The sequence below is a fragment of the Mesocricetus auratus genome, unplaced genomic scaffold (genome assembly GCF_017639785.1).
Source record: "Mesocricetus auratus isolate SY011 unplaced genomic scaffold, BCM_Maur_2.0 Super-Scaffold_100040, whole genome shotgun sequence".
Lineage (NCBI taxonomy): Eukaryota > Metazoa > Chordata > Mammalia > Rodentia > Cricetidae > Mesocricetus > Mesocricetus auratus.
This window is the reverse complement of record NW_024429217.1, coordinates 5,463,304-5,488,995: the sequence shown is the minus strand read 5'-3', so window position 1 is coordinate 5,488,995 and position 25,692 is coordinate 5,463,304. Positions and strand designations below refer to the sequence as shown.

The 25,692-nt window shown below is 49.4% G+C and overlaps 1 protein-coding gene across 2 annotated transcripts; it reads left to right on the top strand.

Annotated features, from left to right (window-relative positions):
- Positions 1-254: 254 nt before the first annotated feature.
- On the top strand, positions 255-25,692 carry LOC110339912 (baculoviral IAP repeat-containing protein 3). 2 transcript variants are annotated; one of them, XM_040734776.1, is made up of 10 exons: positions 255-392; positions 3,980-4,362; positions 5,781-6,723; positions 6,840-6,939; positions 18,214-18,292; positions 18,976-19,024; positions 21,216-21,455; positions 23,333-23,584; positions 24,637-24,678; positions 24,910-25,692. In XM_040734776.1, the coding sequence occupies exons 2-10, from the start codon at positions 4,339-4,341 to the stop codon at positions 25,101-25,103; spliced, it is 1,923 nt and encodes a 640-aa protein (XP_040590710.1). In that variant the 5' UTR covers positions 255-392; positions 3,980-4,338; the 3' UTR covers positions 25,104-25,692. The 2 variants fall into 2 exon arrangements, with proteins under 2 accessions (XP_040590710.1, XP_040590711.1); XM_040734777.1 differs by lacking the exon at positions 3,980-4,362 and having other exon boundaries at positions 286-392.

The window sequence follows — 25,692 nt, the reverse complement described above, 5'->3', positions numbered from 1 at the left end:
CAGGCAGGCCGACCCATGGGGTGCACATCTGTTTCCAAGGGAGCCGGCCACCGCCAAGTGCGAGCTTTCAGGAAACGGCCGGGGGACGAGCCGAGCCCGGGAAGTCACGCACCGCAGGGTCGCGGAAACCCCCGGCCGGGGCTGCCACCGCGAGCGAGGAGGAAGTGCGTGTGGTTTTCACCCTGGAGTTCCCCGGGCCTCGCAGGAAAGCACCGCGGGCGAGCGGGCGGGCGGGCCAGCCCTGGGCGGGGCAGGGTGCGGCGGTGGGCACGGTCAGGCTGGACGATTTAAAGGCGTCGTGGCGCCCAGCCGCACCCCACAGACCAGGCGACAGGTGCCACCCCGGAGATCGCAGGCCCTTGCTGGCGCGTAGAGCCTGAGGACGGGCTGCGGTGAGTACGCGCGCGCGCGGGGCGGGGTGGATCGGGCGAGTGTCCCTGGGGTGGCTCGAGGGTCCCCGGGGGTGGCTGGATCCCGGTCCTGCGAAGCCGTGCGGGTCCTGCCGCGGGGTGACTTGCAGGATGTTGACTCAGTGAGAACCTGGGCTTGGGGAAGCTTTGGCATGGGAGGGGTCGTTTTCTTAGGGATCAGCCTGGAAACACACTAGGGCTCTTTCGTTTGGGGGAGTGATGGGTGTTGAGACCACTCTCACACTACAGCTGAGGCTGGCCTTGAACTCTGGAAAATCCTCCTGCCTTAACCCCTCGAGTGCCAGGGTTACAGGCCTGAGCCACTGCACCCAGTTTCTCTGTAGCAGCTCTTAATCTAGCCAGGAAATGGCTGGGGTCGTTTCTCTGTCCACCACAAGCCAGGGTCTGCCCTATAGACTGTACAGACTGTACAGTTTCATCAATTGTATGATTAGTCGCCAATTGTAAGAAGTGGGCACCATTATTAACTCCATTCTGCAACGACAGAACTGAGGCACGTGTGGTTTTTTTTTCTGGGCCTCACCGTGTATCCCTGACTGGCCTGGAACTGTGTAAGTAGAAACGGCTGGCTTTGAACTCAAGGAAACATTGATATCTACCTGCTCCTGCTTCCAGAGTGCTGGGATGAAAGGGATGTCTGGCACGAGGTTGTTTCCTTTGTAAAAAGGGACTGACACCCGTCCTTGAAACCCTATGACATGTGACTTAATAAATGAATGTGCCATGGACATGACGAGCCCTCCTGTTAGCTATGCTAAGAAATTCTTCAACAAGAAGTTTTGCTAGGGTTAGTAGTGCAGGCCTGTAATCGTAGTACTTAGGAGGAGGAGGAGGAGGCAGGAGGATCAGGAGTTCAAGGCCAGCCTGGGGTATGTGTCTCACACAGCAGCTACAAGGCTCAGTATCTTTCCTAGGCCTGTGACAGTGGCTACTACAGAAACTAGAGTGTACTTCCTCTTCTGAAGGAGAAACAGTCCAAGGTGGAGGGAAAAGGACGCATTTGCTCTGCAGTGTCACAGAGATGGTCAGGCTGAGCACCCCAGAGGGTGGGGACACAGAGCCACCCTCCAGGTCTACTGGAAATGGTAGAGTAGGCAGAGAAGACTTGGAGGTGTCAGGCTGACCCATGAGGAACCGCTGTGAGGGAAAGAGGAGTCTACACACTTTCGTGGACAGGGCCAGGGATCAGGACATGTCCAAGAGGAAGTTGGTCCCCTTGGCAGATGACAACACTCCCTGTGGATCTGATGTTATGAATACGGAGAGTGTTTGAAGGGGTGCTGGCACGCAGAATAGCTGGCCGTGTGGAGATGGGACTCACGGACAGATGTTCCGTTGGCCTGGTTGGGAGGACCTGACCCGGGAGAGGCTGGACTAGAAAGCGGGCTTTGAGGTGATCTTCATTTGGAAGCCAGCGGGACTCAGCACGAGGACTGTGGAGGGACTAGGGCTGTGCAGGGTTTGAGGAGAAGTGAAGAAGAGTCTATAATCAAAGCAGCAGGAGGGGGTGGATTCATGAGGGAGCAGTTGTTTCTCTGAGGTGGCCAAAAGGCTTGAGAACGCAGGTAGGCAGGGGGCTGCACCTCAGTGGGGAACTGAGGCAGGGGGCTGCACCTGCTTTCTGAAGAATGCAGCTAATCGAGTGACTGTGAGAAAGTGGAATTGGAGGAAGGGACTGAGGGCTAGAGGTGTCGCTACAGATGCTGGTTAGGATGTGAGGGAAACAAACCCTGGGGTGCTAGGAAGGGGTCTGTGGAAGTGAGGGCAGCACCTCAGAAAACTAAAAACAGAGCTGCCATGTGACCCAGCTTTCCCGCTCCTTGATAGGTACACGGAGGAGTTTGAGACAGCTTGGAGGAATTCCTGACTACCCTGTGTCTTAGTCAGTGACCTGTCACTGTGAGGACACATGACCAAGCCGATTTATAAAAGAAAGCCTTTACGGGGGCTTGCTTACAGTGTCAGAGGCCTGGTCGATGATCATCATGACAGGGAGCAGGGCGCGTGCAGGAAGACACGGTGCTGGAGAGCTCCACACCCTGACCCACAGGCAGCAGGCAGAGAGAGAGCCTGGACCTAGTGTGGGCTTTTAGAACCTCAAAGCCCACCTCTGGTGACACACCTCCTCCAGCAAGGACACGCCCCCTAGTCCTTCCCAAACAGTCTACCAACTAGGGACTAGACATTCAGATATATGAGTTTATGGGGGCCATTCTCGTTGAGCCCACCACACTGTTTATTGCATGACTATTTACAACGGGACAGACTGGATGCCTGTTAACAGATAAACGTGTGTGTGTGTGTGTGTGTGTGTGTGTGTGCGCGCGCTGTAAGGAGAAAAGTATAATCTGAAGAAACAGCTGGGACAGGAAATTGTGTTAAACAAAGGAAGGCAGAGGCATAAAGACAGCAGCCCTCGTTTCTCTGAAGAGGTCGGTACTAAAACTCGATGGAGAGGTGGGAGGGAGGGCGAAAGAGGATTTGAAGGAAGGTTCAGTTCAAAGCACAGCATATGCGAATGTGTAAATGTCACAGTCACATCCACTCATTTGTTTAATCAATATGCATTAATAGTTCTTCCTTAAAAACCATTTATTGATTGTATGTGTTATGAATGATCTCCCTGCATGTGCCACTTTGTGCCAGAAGAGGGCGTCAGATCCCAATACGGATGGTTGTGAGCCACCATGTGGTGGATGGGAGTTGAACTCAGGGCCTCTGGAAGAGCAGTTAGTGCTCCTAACCACTCAGCCGTGCCACCAGGCCCTGCGTTAGTAATAAAGACAGAAGTTGAGCTGGTGGCTCATGTCTGTAAGCTCAGAACTCAGGAGGTGCAGGCAGCATATTACTGTTTGAGGCCAGCTGGGGCTAGCCCAGCTGTAATGTGAGTATCTGTCTAAGACAAAACAAAAAAAGGCACTCGAGAAGAGTAAAGTATTGTGACTCTTGAAATTACCTTGAAGAACATTGGGGCTGGAGAGCCGGCCCCGGGGTTAAGAACACCCACAGCTCTTACAGGGAACTAGAGGGAACAAAAGGGTTTCCCTCTAGTTTTGTAATTGCATTATTGTTATATAAGATGTTAACTTTGGGAAACGGGTACAAAGTATGTGTGAATTCTGCAAGTTTTTTTTAAGTATAAATAAATTTCCATATATACCCATGAGCTCTGGTCTGTAAGAAGTTCTGTGTGAGATTTCTTGACTGACAGCACCCAGCACTGTTTTCCCAGAGTTGGGGACTGAGGCAGGAGCCTTGAGTGTGCTATCTAAGTGCCCTACCACTGAGCCCCGCCGCCGGCCCAAAGTAGCAGCTTCTTGCTACATCCCAGTTTCTATTTTGGAAAAGCATCTTTAAAAAGGATCATGGTGGACCTTGCTTGTAATCCTAGGACTTTGGAAACAGACAGGAAGATCACGAGTTTGAGGCTGTCTTAGACCACACAGGGAAATCCCAGTCTCCAAAAAGAGGGGGTGGGGGGAGAAAGAGAAGAAGACATTGTATTATAACCCAGAGTTATTTGACTTTAATTTCTCTGTTTTAAACAGGTTTACAAAGGACACAAACCCTTCTACTACTTGTAGCCTTTTTCTGTTTCTTCTGTAAACCAAAACACCTCAAAATGGAGGCCTAAGCCCCTGAGAGGGGCACAGTCTAACCTCGGGAGGTAGTTTTGTGCATGGACACACAGATGCATCCCTCAGCTGGCTTTCTGGATCGTTGTCTAAAGACTTGAAGTCTGTAGTCCGATGGTCTGAGGCGTGGGTGTTCCCATTCGGTTGACCCCTGGAAGGGAAGGCGTTCTGTGGCAGGGCACAGTGATGAAGTATTCTTCAGAAAGTTGCCTGGCAATCTCCCACTGGCTGGCACTTTTAAAATAGTGCCCACGTTTAAGAAAGATCCAAACATGAGTGCCGGTCATCCGGAGGAAGTGAGTAATCCGCTTTGTGCAGGAGCTCGGAAGTGTACTCACGAGGTCGCTGACCCGTTCAGAGATTGCAACAATGACAGAGAACAAACAGGAACAAAATGTTCTGGTAGGCACAGCAGATTTAGAGGAAGTAAGGCAGACAGTACATGAGAGTTGAGAAACTGTCGCCGCTGGTATTTTAAAGGTCTGCACTGCGCGACTTTTAAATAGACCACAAGTGTGAGAGTTATTTTGACAAATGAACCAGTTTATTCTGAAAGAAAATGTCATAGGACGACCAGCTTTACATAATCCCATGGAGGGGACAGAGAGCTTAGACGCAACGATTTCTCCTGAGGGAGACTCTTGTTGACAGCTGTGGGATTTCTCCTGCCATCTGCAGACGATGAGTTGGTGTCCTTGGTAGAGAGCCTGTGAGCGGCAGGAAGCCACCCCAGCCAGTGGCAGCAAACCCCCGTGCCTTGACACAGGATGGATTTGCTAATGGCTAGAGAGACCTTCTATGAGAGACTCTCAATTCGAAGGTCTCTGCGTTCAGATGGCAGTAGACTTGTTTGCTTGTTTGTTTTGATAAATATGTGCTCAGAGAAGCCTCTCTGGGACATAATTTCTGACCAAAACTGAAAGTTTGAGTCTCAAGCCTATACTGGTGGCCCACTCCCTTAATTCCAGCACTCAGGAGGCAGAGGAAGACTGATCTCTGAGTTTGAGGCCAGCCTGGTCTACAGAGTGAGTTCTAAGACAGCCAGGGCTACACAGAGAAACCCTGTCTTGAAAAAAAACCAAAAAAGAAAGGAAGGAAGAAAGGGAGGGAGGGAGGGAGAGAGAGAGAGAGAGAGAGAGAGAGAGAGAGAGAGAGAGAGAGAGAGAGAGAGAGAGAGAGAGAGAGAATTTGAGACTTGTTGTAGAATTGAGCATGATCCAGGCTTTGTGAGCCCGAGGCCCAGGGTTTAGCAGTCCCCAGTGCTGCAGATGAACAAACATGGTGTTTTGAGTAGAGGATCAATTAGTAAGTCTGATCTTGGTCCTTTGACAGGAAACAAAATCCAAGCAAAAGTCTTGAAGTGGTTTACTATTTTAAAATTGTGTCTGATCCATGTTTCATTCTATGAGTACATACATAGCTTCATGAACCAGACTTTCTGTGCAGGCTGAGTGAACACCACTAGTGCCTCCTTGTGGCAGAGAGAAGCAGGCTTGCCCCTCGAGATGCCTGGCCCAAAGTACCCAAACACTATGTTTCCAGTCACACATTGGCTCTTAGGGAGAATCTAGTTTTTATCGTATGCATGAAGATTGTGCAAAGGTATGGTTGCGTGTGATTGTGCCTTAAAATGTATCAGGGTAGGATTTAGAGTCTCATCCTACTGAATCCTAAAATGCATAGAAGAAAAAAAATGAGTTTGTTCTTATTTTAGGTGTTCAGCCTAGTAGTAAAACTGACCAAAAGCCATGCACAAAACTACCTCCCCAGAGGAAGGCTGGTCCCTTCCCCTCCCTGCCGTTTCGTCATGAACATGGCTCCAGACAGTGCTTTCCTGTCCAGACTGATGAAGGGTGCGGACACCTTTGAGCTGAAGTACGACTTTTCATGTGAGCTGTACCGCTTGTCCACGTTCTCGGCTTTCCCCTCTGGGGTTCCCGTCTCGGAAAGGAGCCTGGCTCGCGCTGGCTTCTACTACACGGGCGTCAACGACAAGGTCAAGTGCTTCTGCTGCGGCCTGATGCTGGACAACTGGAAGCAAGGCGACAGTCCCGTGGAGAAGCACAGACAGCTGTACCCCAGCTGCAGCTTTGCTCGGTCCCTGGATCCGGCCGGCAGCCTGGGAGCCAGCCCGCAGCCGTCCCTGCCGTCCCCGGCGCCCAGCACCACCGCGCCTTCGCTGTTTGCAAGCCTGGAGAACACTGGCTACTTCAGCGGCTCCTACTCGAGCTTCCCCTCGGACCCTGGGAACTTGAGAGCAAACCCAGACTGCCCCGGTGTGAGTCCCAGCCACCTTGCGATGGATACTGAGAAGGCCAGGTTACTCACCTACCAAACGTGGCCCCTGTCCTTCCTGTCCCCGGCCGAGCTGGCCAGAGCCGGCTTCTACTACGTAGGACCTGGAGACAGGGTGGCCTGCTTTGCCTGCGGTGGCAAGCTGAGCAACTGGGAGCCGAAGGATGACGCCTTGTCAGAGCATCGGAGACATTTCCCCAGCTGCCCGTTCTTGAAAGATCCGAGCCTGGCCGCGTCAAGGTACCCTGTCTCCAACCTGAGCATGCAGACGCAGGCGGCGCGCCTCAGGACGTTCTTCAGCTGGCCTTCCAGGGCTCTCGTGGACCCTCAGCACCTGGCAAGCGCGGGCTTTTACTACACAGGTGAGACACCCGGCCTGACACTCTTAAAGGTCCAACACCACGTCCAGGGGGGGTCTGGATCAGTGTGAGTGGGCAAACCGTATGTGCTCATGAGTGTGCTTCAAAATGAATTTTAGGACACAGTGACGATGTCAAGTGCTTTTGCTGTGATGGTGGCCTGAGATGCTGGGAGTCTGGAGACGACCCCTGGGTGGAGCACGCCAAGTGGTTTCCAAGGTAACCGCCTTGAAATTCTGCTTTACGTCTTCTAAGACTTTCGGGAGACACACCGTCTTCCTTTAGAGTACCTTTGCCTCTGAAGTACTGCAGATTTTGTTTTGTTTTTGTACGTATGAGTGTTCTGCCTACTTAGATGTAGGCACCATCTGTGTGCAGTGCCTGCAGAGGCCAGGAGAGGGCCCTGGGTCCTCTGTGACCGAGGTAGAGAGGGGCTGAGCCAACTCGTGGGGAATCAAACCTGCATCCTCTGGTAGAGGACAGCCAGTGCTCTTAACTTCTGAGTCATCTCTCCAGCCCCATTACTTCAGATTTTAAACACTGTGAAGATTATAAACAATATTCACCTCGAAAAGGCAAAAAAAGAAAAAAGTATTCACATAGATTTTTTTAAAAAGTGCTTTCCTTAATCCCAGCACTCGGGAGGCAGAGGCAGGCGGATCTCTGTGAGTTCCAGGCCAGCCTGGTCTACCGAGTGAGTTCCAGGACAGGCTCCAAAACAATACAGAGAAACCCTGTCTCGGAAAAACCAAAAAAAAAAAAAAAGTGCTTTCCATTACTCTGGTTGTTTTCTTTTTTTTAAACTTTGTTTTATGTGTGTATGTTTTGTGAAGGTCAGAGAACAGCTTTTGAGGGCTGGTTCTCTCCGTTTACCCTGTGGGATTGAACTCACGTTATCAAACTTGGTAGCCAGCACCCACTGAGCCATCTCGCCAGCCTCTCCTGTAGGAGCTTGTGAAACACGAGAGGAGTCCTGAGCTGCCTCGGTGCTGTCTTGACTCACGCTGTGCTGGGTCAGCATGGATCTCTAACCTAGGGATGGGCAAGCTCAGCAGCAGAGGCTGTGCTGAAGGTCCCCATTCTCTCCCTCCAGTCTGCTTGCATGTGACAGACCGTGGCTTGTCACGGACCTGACACACGGCTTATGTAGAGAACTCTCTGCTTGCACGCTGGCTTACGGGTATTGCTGCGAACCTGGGAAGAGTGGAGAGCAGGGGGAGCTCAGAACGAGACTGCTTGGTGGTCTTGGCCTGAGGACTGTGCTGGGGGCTCCTCCTGGCCACCACACAGTGTATGAGCAGACACATGAACACACACACACGCACACACACACACACAGTGCATGAGCACACACATGGACACAGACACACACAGTGAATGAGCACACACATGGACACACACACAGTGCATGAGCACACACATGGACACAGACACAGAGCATGAGCACACACATGGACACACACACAGTGCATGAGCACACACATGGACACACACACAGAGCATCAGCACACACATGGGCAGACACACAGAACATGAGAACACACATGGACACACACACAGAGCATGAGCACACACATGAACACACACACAGAGCATGAGCACACACATGGACACACACACAGAGCATGAGCACACACATGGACACACACACAGTGCATGAGCACACACATGAACACACACACAGAGCATGAGCACACACATGGACACAGACACACACAGTGAATGAGCACACACACACAGAGCATGAGCACACACATGGACACACACACAGTGAATGAGCACACACATGGACACACACACAGAGCATGAGCCCACACATGGACACACACACAGTGCATGAGCACACACATGGACACAGACACACACAGTGAATGAGCACACACATGGACACACACACAGTGAATGAGCACACACATGGACACACACACAGAGCATGAGCACACACATGGACACACACACAGAGCATGAGAACACACATGGACACACACACAGAGCATGAGCACACACATGGACACACACAGTGCATGAGCACACACATGAACACACACACAGAGCATGAGCACACACATGAACACACACACAGAGCATGAGCCCACACATGAACACACACACAGAGCATGAGCCCACACATGGACACACACACAGAGCATGAGCACACACATGAACACACACACAGAGCATGAGCACACACATGGACACAGACACACACAGTGCATGGACACACACAGTGCATGAGCACACACATGGACACACACACAGAGCATGAACACACGCACAGAGCATGAGCACACACATGGACACACACACAGAGCATGAGAACACACATGAACACAGACACAGAGCATGAGCACACACAAGGACACACACACAGAGCATAAGCACACACATGGACACACACACAGTGCATGAGCACACACATGGACACAGACACACACAGTGCATGGACACACACAGTGCATGAGCACACACATGGACACACACACAGAGCATGAGAACACACATGGACACACACACAGTGCATGAGCACACACATGGACACAGACACACACAGTGCATGGACACACACAGTGCATGAGCACACACATGGACACACACACAGAGCATGAGCACACACATGAACACACACACAGAGCATGAGCCCACACATGAACACACACACAGAGCATGAGCCCACACATGTACACACACACAGAGCATGAGCACACACATGAACACACACACAGAGCATGAGCACACACATGGACACACACACAGAGCATGAGCCCACACATGGACACACACACAGTGCATGAGCACACACATGAACACACACACAGAGCATGAGCACACACATGGACACAGACACACACAGTGAATGAGCACACACACACAGAGCATGAGCACACACATGGACACACACACAGAGCATGAGAACACACATGGACACACACACAGTGCATGAGCACACACATGGACACAGACACACACAGTGAATGAGCACACACAAGGACACACACACAGAGCATGAGCACACACATGGACACACACACAGAGCATGAGAACACACATGGACACACACACAGTGCATGAGCACACACATGGACACAGACACACACAGTGCATGGACACACACAGTGCATGAGCACACACATGGACACACACACAGAGCATGAGCACACACATGAACACACACACAGAGCATGAGCACACACATGGACACACACACAGAGCATGAGGACACACATGAACACACACACAGAGCATGAGCACACACATGGACACACACACAGAGCATAAGCACACACATGGACACACACACAGTGCATGAGCACACACATGGACACAGACACACACAGTGAATGAGCACACACACACAGAGCATGAGCACACACATGGACACACACACAGAGCATGAGAACACACATGGACACACACACAGTGCATGAGCACACACATGGACACAGACACACACAGTGAATGAGCACACACAAGGACACACACACAGAGCATGAGCACACACATGGACACACACACAGAGCATGAGAACACACATGGACACACACACAGTGCATGAGCACACACATGGACACAGACACACACAGTGCATGGACACACACAGTGCATGAGCACACACATGGACACACACACAGAGCATGAGCACACACATGAACACACACACAGAGCATGAGCACACACATGGACACACACACAGAGCATGAGGACACACATGAACACACACACAGAGCATGAGCACACACATGGACACACACACAGAGCATAAGCACACACATGGACACACACACAGTGCATGAGCACACACATGGACACAGACACACACAGTGCATGGACACACACAGTGCATGAGCACACACATGGACACACACACAGAGCATGAGCACACACATGAACACACACACAGAGCATGAGCCCACACATGAACACACACAGAGCATGAGCCCACACATGTACACACACACAGAGCATGAGCACACACATGAACACACACACAGAGCATGAGCACACACATGGACACAGACACACACAGTGAATGAGCACACACACACAGAGCATGAGCACACACATGGACACACACACAGAGCATGAGAACACACATGGACACACACACAGTGAATGAGCACACACATGGACACAGACACACACAGTGAATGAGCACACACATGGACACACACACAGAGCATGAGCACACACATGGACACACACACAGAGCATGAGAACACACATGGACACACACACAGTGCATGAGCACACACATGGACACACACACAGTGCATGAGCACACACATGAACACACACACAGAGCATGAGCACACACATGAACACACACACAGAGCATGAGCCCACACATGAACACACACACAGAGCATGAGCCCACACATGGACACACACACAGAGCATGAGCACACACATGAACACACACACAGAGCATGAGCACACACATGGACACAGACACACACAGTGAATGAGCCCACACACACAGAGCATGAGCACACACATGGACACACACACAGAGCATGAGAACACACATGGACACACACACAGTGCATGAGCACACACATGGACACAGACACACACAGTGAATGAGCACACACATGGACACACACACAGTGCATGAGCACACACATGGACACACACACAGAGCATGAGAACACACATGGACACAACACAGTGCATGAGCACACACATGGACACAGACACACACAGTGCATGGACACACACAGTGCATGAGCACACACATGGACACACACACAGAGCATGAGAACACACATGGACACACACACAGTGCATGAGCACACACATGGACACACACACAGTGCATGAGCACACACATGGACACACACACAGAGCATGAGCACACACATGAACACACACACAGAGCATGAGCCCACACATGAACACACACACAGAGCATGAGCCCACACATGGACACACACACAGAGCATGAGCACACACATGAACACACACACAGAGCATGAGCACACACATGGACACAGACACACACAGTGAATGAGCCCACACACACAGAGCATGAGCACACACATGGACACACACACAGAGCATGAGCACACACATGGACACACACACAGTGCATGAGCACACACATGGACACAGACACACACAGTGAATGAGCACACACATGGACACACACACAGTGCATGAGCACACACATGGACACACACACAGAGCATGAGAACACACATGGACACAACACAGTGCATGAGCACACACATGGACACAGACACACACAGTGCATGAACACACACAGTGCATGAGCACACACATGGACACACACACAGAGCATGAGAACACACATGGACACACACACAGTGCATGAGCACACACATGGACACAGACACACACAGTGAATGAGCACACACATGGACACACACACAGAGCATGAGCACACACATGGACACACACACAGAGCATGAGAACACACATGGACACACACACAGTGCATGAGCACACACATGGACACAGACACACACAGTGCATGGACACACACAGTGCATGAGCACACACATGGACACACACACAGAGCATGAGAACACACATGGACACACACACAGTGCATGAGCACACACATGAACACACACACAGAGCATGAGCACACACATGGACACACACACAGTGCATGAGCACACACATGAACACACACACAGAGCATGAGCACACACATGAACACACACACAGAGCATGAGCCCACACATGAACACACACACAGAGCATGAGCCCACACATGGACACACACACAGAGCATGAGCACACACATGAACACACACACAGAGCATGAGCACACACATGGACACACACACAGAGCATGAGCACACACATGGACACAGACACACACAGTGCATGGACACACACAGTGCATGGACACACACAGTGCATGAGCACACACATGGACACAGACACACCCAGTGCATGGACACACACAGAGCATGAGCACACACATGGACACAGACACACACAGTGAATGAGCACACACACACAGAGCATGAGCACACACATGGACACACACACAGAGCATGAGAACACACATGGACACACACACAGTGCATGAGCACACACATGGACACAGACACACACAGTGAATGAGCACACACATGGACACACACACAGAGCATGAGCACACACATGGACACACACACAGAGCATGAGAACACACATGGACACACACACAGTGCATGAGCACACACATGGACACAGACACACACAGTGCATGGACACACACAGTGCATGAGCACACACATGGACACACACACAGAGCATGAGCACACACATGAACACACACACAGAGCATGAGCACACACATGGACACACACACAGAGCATGAGCACACACATGAACACACACACAGAGCATGAGCACACACATGGACACACACACAGAGCATGAGAACACACATGGACACAGACACACACAGTGCATGAGCCACACACACAGTGCATGAGCACACACATGGACACACACACAGAGCATGAGACACACACATGGACACACACACAGAGCATGAGCACACACATGGACACAGACACACACAGTGAATGAGCACACACACACAGAGCATGAGCACACACATGGACACACACACAGAGCATGAGAACACACATGGACACACACACAGTGCATGAGCACACACATGGACACAGACACACACAGTGAATGAGCACACACATGGACACACACACAGTGCATGAGCACACACATGGACACACACACAGAGCATGAGAACACACATGGACACAACACAGTGCATGAGCACACACATGGACACAGACACACACAGTGCATGGACACACACAGTGCATGAGCACACACATGGACACACACACAGAGCATGAGAACACACATGGACACACACACAGTGCATGAGCACACACATGAACACACACACAGAGCATGAGCACACACATGGACACACACACAGTGCATGAGCACACACATGAACACACACACAGAGCATGAGCACACACATGAACACACACAGAGCATGAGCCCACACATGAACACACACACAGAGCATGAGCACACACATGGACACACACACAGAGCATGAGAACACACATGGACACAGACACACACAGTGCATGGACACACACAGTGCATGGACACACACAGTGCATGAGCACACACATGGACACAGACACACCCAGTGCATGGACACACACAGAGCATGAGCACACACATGGACACAGACACACACAGTGAATGAGCACACACACACAGAGCATGAGCACACACATGGACACACACACAGAGCATGAGAACACACATGGACACACACACAGTGCATGAGCACACACATGGACACAGACACACACAGTGAATGAGCACACACAAGGACACACACACAGAGCATGAGCACACACATGGACACACACACAGAGCATGAGAACACACATGGACACACACACAGTGCATGAGCACACACATGGACACAGACACACACAGTGCATGGACACACACAGTGCATGAGCCCACACATGGACACACACACAGAGCATGAGCACACACATGAACACACACACAGAGCATGAGCACACACATGGACACACACACAGAGCATGAGAACACACATGAACACACACACAGAGCATGAGCACACACATGGACACACACACAGAGCATGAGAACACACATGGACACAGACACACACAGTGCATGGACACACACAGTGCATGGACACACACAGTGCATGAGCACACACATGGACACAGACACACCCAGTGCATGGACACACACAGAGCATGAGCACACACATGGACACAGACACACACAGTGAATGAGCACACACACACAGAGCATGAGCACACACATGGACACACACACAGAGCATGAGAACACACATGGACACACACACAGTGCATGAGCACACACATGGACACAGACACACACAGTGAATGAGCACACACAAGGACACACACACAGAGCATGAGCACACACATGGACACACACACAGAGCATGAGAACACACATGGACACACACACAGTGCATGAGCACACACATGGACACAGACACACACAGTGCATGGACACACACAGTGCATGAGCACACACATGGACACACACACAGAGCATGAGCACACACATGAACACACACACAGAGCATGAGCACACACATGGACACACACACAGAGCATGAGAACACACATGAACACACACACAGAGCATGAGCACACACATGGACACACACACAGAGCATAAGCACACACATGGACACACACACAGTGCATGAGCACACACATGGACACAGACACACACAGTGCATGGACACACACAGTGCATGAGCACACACATGGACACACACACAGAGCATGAGCACACACATGAACACACACACAGAGCATGAGCCCACACATGAACACACACAGAGCATGAGCCCACACATGTACACACACACAGAGCATGAGCACACACATGAACACACACACAGAGCATGAGCACACACATGGACACAGACACACACAGTGAATGAGCACACACACACAGAGCATGAGCACACACATGGACACACACACAGAGCATGAGAACACACATGGACACACACACAGTGCTTGAGCACACACATGGACACAGACACACACAGTGAATGAGCACACACATGGACACACACACAGAGCATGAGCACACACATGGACACACACACAGAGCATGAGAACACACATGGACACACACACAGTGCATGAGCACACACATGGACACACACACAGTGCATGAGCACACACATGAACACACACACAGAGCATGAGCCCACACATGAACACACACACAGAGCATGAGCCCACACATGGACACACACACAGAGCATGAGCACACACATGAACACACACACAGAGCATGAGCACACACATGGACACAGACACACACAGTGAATGAGCCCACACACACAGAGCATGAGCACACACATGGACACACACACAGAGCATGAGAACACACATGGACACACACACAGTGCATGAGCACACACATGGACACACACACAGAGCATGAGAACACACATGGACACACACACAGAGCATGAGCCCACACATGGACACACACACAGAGCATGAGCACACACATGTACACACACACAGAGCATGAGAACACACATGGGCACACACACAGTGCATGAGCACACACATGGACACAGACACACACAGTGCATGAGCACACACATGGACACACACACAGAGCATGAGAACACACATGGACACACACACAGTGCATGAGCACACACATGGACACACACAGTGCATGAGCACACACATGAACACACACACAGAGCATGAGCACACACATGAACACACACACAGAGCATGAGCCCACACATGAACACACACACAGAGCATGAGCCCACACATGGACACACACACAGAGCATGAGCACACACATGAACACACACACAGAGCATGAGCACACACATGTACACACACACAGAGCATGAGAACACACATGGGCACACACACAGTGCATGAGCACACACATGGACACAGACACACACAGTGCATGGACACACACAGTGCATGAGCACACACATGGACACACACACAGAGCATGAGAACACACATGGACACACACAGTGCATGAGCACACACATGGACACACACAGTGCATGAGCACACACATGGACACACACACAGAGCATGAGCACACACATGGACACACACACAGAGCATGAGAACACACATGGACACACACACAGTGCATGAGCACACACATGGACACACACACAGTGCATGAGCACACACATGAACACACACACAGAGCATGAGCCCACACATGAACACACACACAGAGCATGAGCCCACACATGTACACACACACAGAGCATGAGCACACACATGAACACACACACAGAGCATGAGCACACACATGGACACAGACACACACAGTGAATGAGCCCACACACACAGAGCATGAGCACACACATGGACACACACACAGAGCATGAGAACACACATGGACACACACACAGAGCATGAGCACACACATGGACACAGACACACACAGTGCATGAGCACACACATGGACACACACACAGAGCATGAGCACACACATGGACACACACACAGAGCATGAGAACACACTTGGACACACACACAGTGCATCAGCACACACATGAACACACACACAGAGCATGAGCACACACATGGACACACACACAGAGCATGAGCACACACATGGACACACACACAGAGCATGAGAACACACATGGACACACACACAGTGCATGAGCACACACATGGACACAGACACACACAGTGCATGGACACACAGTGCATGAGCACACACATGGACACACACACAGAGCATGAGAACACACATGGACACACACACAGTGCATGAGCACACACATGAACACACACACAGAGCATGAGCACACACATGAACACACACACAGAGCATGAGCACACACATGGACACACACACACAGAGCATGAGCACACACATGGACACACACACAGTGCATGAGAACACACATGGACACACACACAGTGCATGAGCACACACATGGACACACAGTGCATGAGCACACACATGGACACACACACACAGAGCATGAGCACATACATGGACACACACACAGTGCATGAGCACACACATGGACACACACAGAGCATGAGCACACACATGAACACACACACAGAGCATGAGCCCACACATGGACACACACACAGTGAATGAGCACACACATGGACACACACACAGAGCATGAGCACACACATGGACACACACACAGAGCATGAGCACACACATGGACACACACACAGAGCATGAGCACACACATGGACACACACACACAGAGCATGAGCCCACACATGGACACACACAGTGCATGAGCACACACATGGACACACACACAGAGCATGAGCACACACACGGAGACACACAGTGAGTGCATGAGCACACACACGGACACACACAGTGAGTGCATGAGCACACACATAGACAAACACAGTGCATGAGCACACACATGGACACGCACACACAGAGCATGAGCACACACATGGACACACACACAGTGCATGAGCACACACATGGACACACACAGAGCATGAGCACACACATGGACACACACACAGAGCATGAGCACACACACGGACACACACAGTGAGTGCATGAGCTCACACATGATCATACACAGTACATGAGAACACACATGGACACGGACACACACACATGCAAAGCAATGAGCCTTCACAGGTCTTCGAAGAAGACAAGAGTACACAGTGCGGGCCAGTCCTGGTGGCCTGGGCTTGCTTATGCTCCGAATGTTCGCAGTCTGGTCTCTGGTGCTTCTTCGCCCGCGTAACCAGATTTCACACCTGGTGAACACTTAGACCTGAATGTTTCATTGTATTTCACTCCACATTCTAAAATTAAAGTGAATTTTAATCATAAAATAATCATAATAAAATCACTTGTAGTGGCACAGTCCCTTCTGAAGCTGTAATGAACAAAGTTTTTCTTGTTAAGGAATGCCTAAGGCTTCTTTGTTTGCATTTTTAGGTGTGAATATTTGATAAGAATCAAAGGACAAGAGTTTGTGGGCCAAGTTCAAGCCGGCTACCCTCATCTACTTGAACAGGTAGGAAAGGCCTCTGTAATACATTTTTATTTATTTCTAAAGGGTTAGTTGTTTAACAAATTGTCTTTAAGAATTTGTTTGTAAAATAAGTCACGAAGTGAACATCTTAGTGAAAAGATGAACGTTGTTTTAGAACAGGAACCTCGTCTTTCCCCTCAAAGCTCAGTATCACCATTCCGGGAGCCATTCTTGTGAGAGAAAGAATTGTAATTATTAGCTGCATGAAAGACATTGTTTGTTGTAGTCCTCTTTAAGCATTTATCTAACCAACCACCAATGAATTAAACTCTGAAGCAAAAAGTAAATTAAATTTGAGGGAAAGTCTACCCAGTAAATTTTTTTTTAGAGATTTACTTATTTATTATGAGGACACCAGCTCTCGTTATAGATGGTTGTGAGCCACCATGTGATTGCTGGGAATTGAACTCAGGACCTCCGAAAGCACAAGCAGCCAGTGCTCTTAACCTCTGGGCTGTCTCTCCAACCCTGTAAATTTTTCTTAAATGACTTGAAAAAGCATTTGTTGCTGCTCCTCGGAAAAAGCAAATGAGAGCTTATATAAAATAAGCTGAAAAGAAGTGTCTTCTGGACGGCCAAGTGGGCTTGCAGTAGGCTCAGTGAAGCAGCTGTGTTGGTCGTGGTGGGGTGCAGTTTACACTTTAACACGTATGTTTTCCCCACAGCTGTTGTCTACCTCAGACGCCCCAGAAGACGAGAGCGCAGAGTCACCAAGTATGTATGATGGCCCAATGCATTCAAGTGAGCCAGCTTGTACTAAGAGCGAAGGTGGAGATGTGTGTGGTTGTAACAGGCCAGCATTGGGAGGTGACTGTGTGTTCAAGGCCCCGTTGAACTACTTAGACCCTGTCCTAAAAATAAACGGAAAGGATTGGAAGGTTATAATGGTAAATGCATGTTCACGTTGATCTACAATTTATAATTAATGCACCCTGTTACTGTCTGTCAAACATCAATGCACAGCAGGGTTGCTTGGAGAGCCAACAGTGTTCATGTCTAGTTTATGCTTCAGACCTCATAGACTGGATCAGTGTATGTAGTATGTGCAGTTGTTTGTGCTTTTGTTTTTGATGGTCCTGTTAACCTAGGGCCTGGGGCATGCCAATCACAGCCTCTTTCACTGAGCTGCACCCCGTAGCCCTGGGCATCTATACAGACTGCATACATCTAGCCTTGCCTTGTTGTTATGGGAACAGATACACTATGCCTTCAGCTGCTGGCAGACTCCTCCTGTCCACAGAGAGGGTGGAGCACAGTGTTTCATCCTTTCAGCGGGACCCCAAAGCCCAGATTGCCAGTGTGACTTGCATATTACTTAAACCCAAGAGGGTGGAGCAAGCATTTGAACAGATCTTGACTCTGCTTTTCAGTGTTCAAGGAAATACATTTTAATAGTTTATTTATTTTGGTTTTTAAGTGCATTGGAGTTTTACCTGCATGTGTGTCTGTGTGAGGGTGTCAGGCCTCCAGGAACTCGAGTTACAGACAGTTGTGAGCTGCCATGTGGGTGCTGGGAATTGAACCTGGTCCTCTGGGAGAGCAGCCAGTGCTCTTAACTGCTGAGCCATCTCTCCAGCCCCAATGCCATGGCAACCCCTCTTCCCCCATCTAAAACCCATAAAACAAGACGAAAAAATGACAGAGAAGACTGTCTGAAGGAGTACTTTTCTTAGCAGAGAGCCTGAGAGAACAGAAATCTGTTAGCTGACAGGGGAAAGCATAATCTGGGCAAAGAGGACACCAGAGGCCTAAGAGACATGGAACAGGGACTTTCAAAGAGCTGGGCAAACTTTGTCGGCAGGAAGGAGTAGCTGCAGGCAGGTAATCCTGTGGTGTTGACCTCAGACTGGGAGCTAACGGCTCAGATTGTGAGCTCTAGGGCCCGATGCAAGGGCAAATGCGTGAAGCTGCTTCTGGTGTGGGAACAGCAAGGGCTGAGGCTGTGGGCGGATCCGAATGTGTGAGCCACAGGTAGAGCTGCGATTATATCCTAAGGTTAGGGGGTTGAGTTTAAGGAGTGGGACCCCATCAGGTTTGTGTTTTTTAAAGTCGCTGGGTTGTAGTGTCGAGTAAGCTGGAAGGGGGCAGTACTCTAGGACACGGGGGTAATTGTACTGAATGGTGACAATGGCGTCTTTCAAAACTGTGAAAACGTACAGTCAAGTTATGGGTTGAGCCATAACTCACTGACAATGGATAAAGATAATGTACTGCATACCTGTGACCTCAGCATTTGAGAGGCTGAGGCAGGAACCTTAGCTCTATGCTAAGACTCTGTCTCCTGCACACAAAAGAAAACAGGGGGAAAAAAAGAAAATTATTCACCCATTAATTAAATGGGAAACCATGCCATTTGCAGGAAATGGAAAGAATTAGAAATATCAAATTACATGTTTATACATAAATATATATATATTATGATAAAAACATTGTATACAACTAATAAATGCCAACAAAACAAACAAATATGTAGAATATATATTTGATTTAGAAAGCTTATTCATTTATTCAATATAGAAAAAGAAGCCCCTTGATTCTGGTAGGATTGATTCCTGACATTCGGGCTCTCTCCTGCTCTTGAGGAAAAGTAGTCATAGGCTTATATCTAAAGCAATAGTATTCTATATTCTTAGTGTCGTGCCTATGTGCTTTTCAGAGAGTTTATGGTTTTGATATTGCAATAGCTTGCTATTTAAAAAGTCTATGAAGCCAGTCATTTTGTTTTGAGCCTGTAATCCTAGCACCTGGGAGGTTGAGGCAGGAGAATTGTCATTCATTTGAGATCAGCCTGGGCTACATAATAAGCTTGAGGCTCGACTGGGCTAGAAGAAATCTCAAAACAACAGCCACAACAAAAAGGTATACGGGCGCTGCTAATGTCTGTTAAATCTCCCTTTCCACACAGTTGTGCACTTCGGACCTGATGAAAGTTCAGAAGACGTGGTCATGATGAACACGCCTGTGGTTAAAGCAGCTTTGGAAATGGGCTTCAGTAGGAGCCTGGTAAGACAGACAGTTCAGCGTCAGATCCTGGCCACTGGCGAGAACTACAGGACGGTCAGCGACCTCGTGATAGGCTTACTGGATGCAGAAGACGAGATAAGGGAAGAGCAGAAGGAGCAGGCAGCCGAGGAAGCAGAGTCAGGTACAGTTCCCAAGGTCCTTCTCCGGAGAGATGGCATGTCACCCAGTGCAGGTTCTAAAAGATGCTCGTCTATCCAGCCTGGACCTCTCTCTCTCTCTCTCTCTCTCTCTCTCTCTCTCTCTCTCTCTCTCTCTCTCTCTCTCTCTCTATTTCTTTCTGGTTTTTCAAGACAGGGTTTCTCTGTTTTGCTTTGGAGGCTGTCCCGGAACTCGCTCTGTAGACCAGGCTGGTCTCTAACTCACAGAGATCCTCCTGCCTCTGCCTCCCGAGTGCTGCGATTAAAGGCGTGCACCACCAACGCCCGTCTGATTAACAGTATATCTTAGACTGCAATGTTTAATTAACTAAATTTAATTAGTTTTAAATATATGTGTGTTTGTGTGAGTTTTATGTGTACTGTGTGTGCAGGAGCCCTTGGAGGTTAGACCTGAGTTATAGGAGATTGTGGGTCAGCACGTGAGGGTCAGGCCTCTGCCAGAGCAGCCGGTGCTCTTACCCACTGACGCATCCCTCCAGCCTCGCCCCACTCCCACGCCTTTTTTTGAAACAGGGTCTCAGGTAGCTGGCCTTGAACTTGCTGTGTAGTTGGATCCTTATTTTCCTTCCTCACTCCCTAGGGCTGCGATGACAGGTATGGACCCCAGTGCCTGGGTTAACGAATGCACAGATTCATATTTAAGTCCCCTGCCTGCCCACACAAGAACTGTCTTCCCTCAGTGTCTTAGTTTATGGAGCCCTCCGATTCCGTTTCCCACTGGGTCAGGTTAGCTGTGTTTGCGACCCTGCTCTGTGCTCAGAGCCACCTTCCTCTGCGCATGCGCAGCGCTCCTCGCTCCGGTGTAGACCAAAGCCATGCTGATCTCTTTACCGGTGTTAACCAGAGCTGCCGCAGACCAGAAAGCACACTGTCACTCTTTTTCCTTTTAACGTTTGAGGCAGGGTCTTGCTATGTAGCCCAGGCTGGCCTTGAACTCATGACCTTCTGCATACCCGTTCCAGACTAGCCTGGGTTAGAGCAGAACGAGACCTTGTCTCAGACAGGGCTCATGATGTAGCTTAATTGGTAGAGTGCTTGCCGGGCATGTTGGACACCTGTGTTTAACATCTGCTGTGGCACACATGCGAATAATTCTAGCACCTTTGGATGGAGGCAGGAATTTAAGGTCATCCTCCACGATGAGTTTGACACTAGCCTGGGCTACATGAAAACACAAAACCAAACAGGAAACAAATGCACATGTATGACTGATTTTTTTTTAACTAAGCACCATTTCTTTTGTCCTGTTTTTTTTAAGAAACGATTTTATTTATGATGTATATAGTGTTGTGCTTGCATGTGCACTGCAGGCCAGCAGAGGGCACCAGATCTCATTCAAGGTGGTTGTGAGCCACCATGTGGTTGGTGGGAATTGAACTCAGGACCTGTAGTAGCCGGGGCTGTTAACCACTGAGCTACCTCTCCAGCCCCCATCTTTTGTCCTTCCTAACATGGTTCCACATGTGTCAGAACCCTAGTAATAGTATTCACCATTTTATGGACAGAGCTTTATAGTAGAAATAGAACGTTAACGACGAAGGCATACGTGTCAGGCTATGGACACAGCTTTACTGTCAGAGGACCTGCCTGGCATGCATAAACCCTGGGTTTGATCCCTAGCACGTCATCAACTGCACTCGGCGTCACACATCCGGAAAGCTGGCACTCGGGAGGTGGTGGCAGAAAAATCACAATTGTAACGCCACGGTGAATTGGAGGCCAACCTGAGATACAGGAGATCTTTAAGTAAATAAATGCATGTATGATTTCCTTCATGTGTTATGTAGGTAGAGAAAGAAGTTTGTGAGCGGAGTTTAAATCTCTCTCTCTCTCCATACAGATGATCTGACATTAATCCGGAGGAACAAGCTGGGGCTTTCTCAGTACTTGACGTGCGTGATGCCGATCCTGGACTGTCTCCTGAGCGCCAGGGCGATCACCGAACAGGAGTGGGAGGCGGTTAGACAGAAGCCACAGGCCCTGCAGGCAAGAACACTGATTGACACTGTATTGGCCAAAGGGAAGGCTGCAGCCGCCTCATTCAGAAACTCCCTTCAGGAGAGTGACCCTGTGCTATACAAAGATCTGTTTGGTAAGCGCTAGAAAATTATTTGGGGGAGTTTTCCGGGTCAGTTGGAAAACCGGAGATTATTGGAAGTAACTCAGCCCAACTTATACATTTTAATTGCGCAAAAGTTAAGGGTTTCGTGTTAATACTATGAGATTTTGTTCAAAGTGTTGAGTGTTTCAAAGCTGCTGGGAGGGGCAGCAGGATGGCTCGTCAGGTGAAGGCGCTTGCCCTTTGTTGCAGTTAGCGCTTCTGTTGCTCTTGCAGAGGAAACATTTAATGGGATAGCTCACAGTTCAAAGGCTCCGCTCATGGCCATCATGGTGTGGAGACAGACACCGTGCTGAAGCCGAGAGTCCTACATCGTGCACAGGCAGCGGGGAGTGGTCTGTCTCATTGGGAGTGGCTTGAGCATGTATGAGACCTCAGACCCCTCCTCCACAGTGACACACTTCCTCCAACAAGATCATACCTGCTCCGACAAGGCCACACCTCCTGAAAGTGCCACTCCCTTTGGGGGCCATTTTCTTTCAAATCACCACACTCCATAATCCCAGCATAAATCTGGTGACCTGAGTTTGACTCCCCAGAACCCACAGTGGAAGGAGAAAACTCCCAAAAGTAGTCCTCTGGCCTCATCATGCACACTGTGGCATCCTGGGTGAACATATTCTCTCTCTGTCTCTCTGTCTCTCTGTCTCTCTCTCTGTCTGTCTGCCCCCCTCCCTCTCTCTCACACACACTCATAAGTAACTAAATAAATTCACTGTTGGGCATAGTAATACACACCTGTAATCCCAGCAGTCAGGACGCTGAAGCAAGAAGATTATGAGTTCAATGCCAGCTTGGGTTATAGAATAATTGTGTGTCTCAAACATTAGTACTAGGTAAATAAACTTTTGTAGAATGTATTCTGGGCTGTGGATTTGACTCAGTGAAAGCCTGTTGGCCTAGCATGCATACATCAGGCCCTGGGTTTGAAGACCTTCATTCCAAAAATAAATAAACAAATCCTAGTGTATAGCTAGTGTATAGCCTTGGTTGCCATAGTAATGCTGTCCCCTTTCCGTCCCCAGTGCGGCAGGACATCAGGTGTCTTCCCACAGATGACATTGCAGGTAAGAGTACTACGTCTTTAAACCTGAGGAAGTCATTGTTTTATTTTCTTGGGGTTTCACTGGAGGAAAAGCAAATTGCTTTCCATTAAAAGTTATTTTTCTTACCTCACATGGCATCATACATGTGAGCAGCCAGCACTTGGAAATTGGAGGTGGGAGAACCAAAGTCTGAGGTCACTTGGGTTTCACAAGAGACCTGTGCTTAAAATAAAAATTGCCCCCTCTTCATAGCTCTACCGATGGAAGAACAGTTGCGGAAGCTACAGGAAGAAAGAACATGTAAAGTGTGTATGGACAGAGAGGTGTCCATCGTGTTCATTCCCTGTGGCCACCTGGTCGTGTGCAAAGACTGTGCTCCCTCTCTGAGAAAGTGCCCCATCTGCAGAGGCACCATCAAGGGCACGGTGCGCACGTTTCTCTCCTGAACTCGACGGATCCATGGCTGAGAGCCCAGCACACGGGAGGTGGAGCAGGAGGAGCAGAGGTCCAAGGTCATCCTCAGCTACCTATGGAACTTGAGGCAAGCCTGGACTGCATGAGACACTGCCTCCGAATAAATCAGGAAACACACGGACAAACGAAAAATGAGGGGAAAAGAAACATGCTGCCTAAACTCAAGAAAGAATGGATTAATTATGTAATATTTTTAACTCTTACACTGATTTGGAGTCCTAAAAAGTGCTATTTATTTCCAAGTCAGAAAGCTGTTTTCTGTACACGTATTTATGTAATACCTGCGTCTGAAGCGTATCTGTCTGTACATCCAGATGCCGAGAGGTGGGATTCTGTTCTTGGTCCTGAAAAGCAGATTGCCTACATTCCTGAAATTTTCAGAGGAGACTTATGATGCTGGCATTTGTGGTTCAGAATCTGAAATCTTTTGAGTTGCTTTAAGAACTGGGAACACAGAGTTTCAACTTCTTTTCTAAGTGTTTTATTTATTGAATGACATTTTAGGGATGTGGAGTTTTTATAAAGATTTTGCTAGGAAAAATTAATAAAGCAACAAAATGA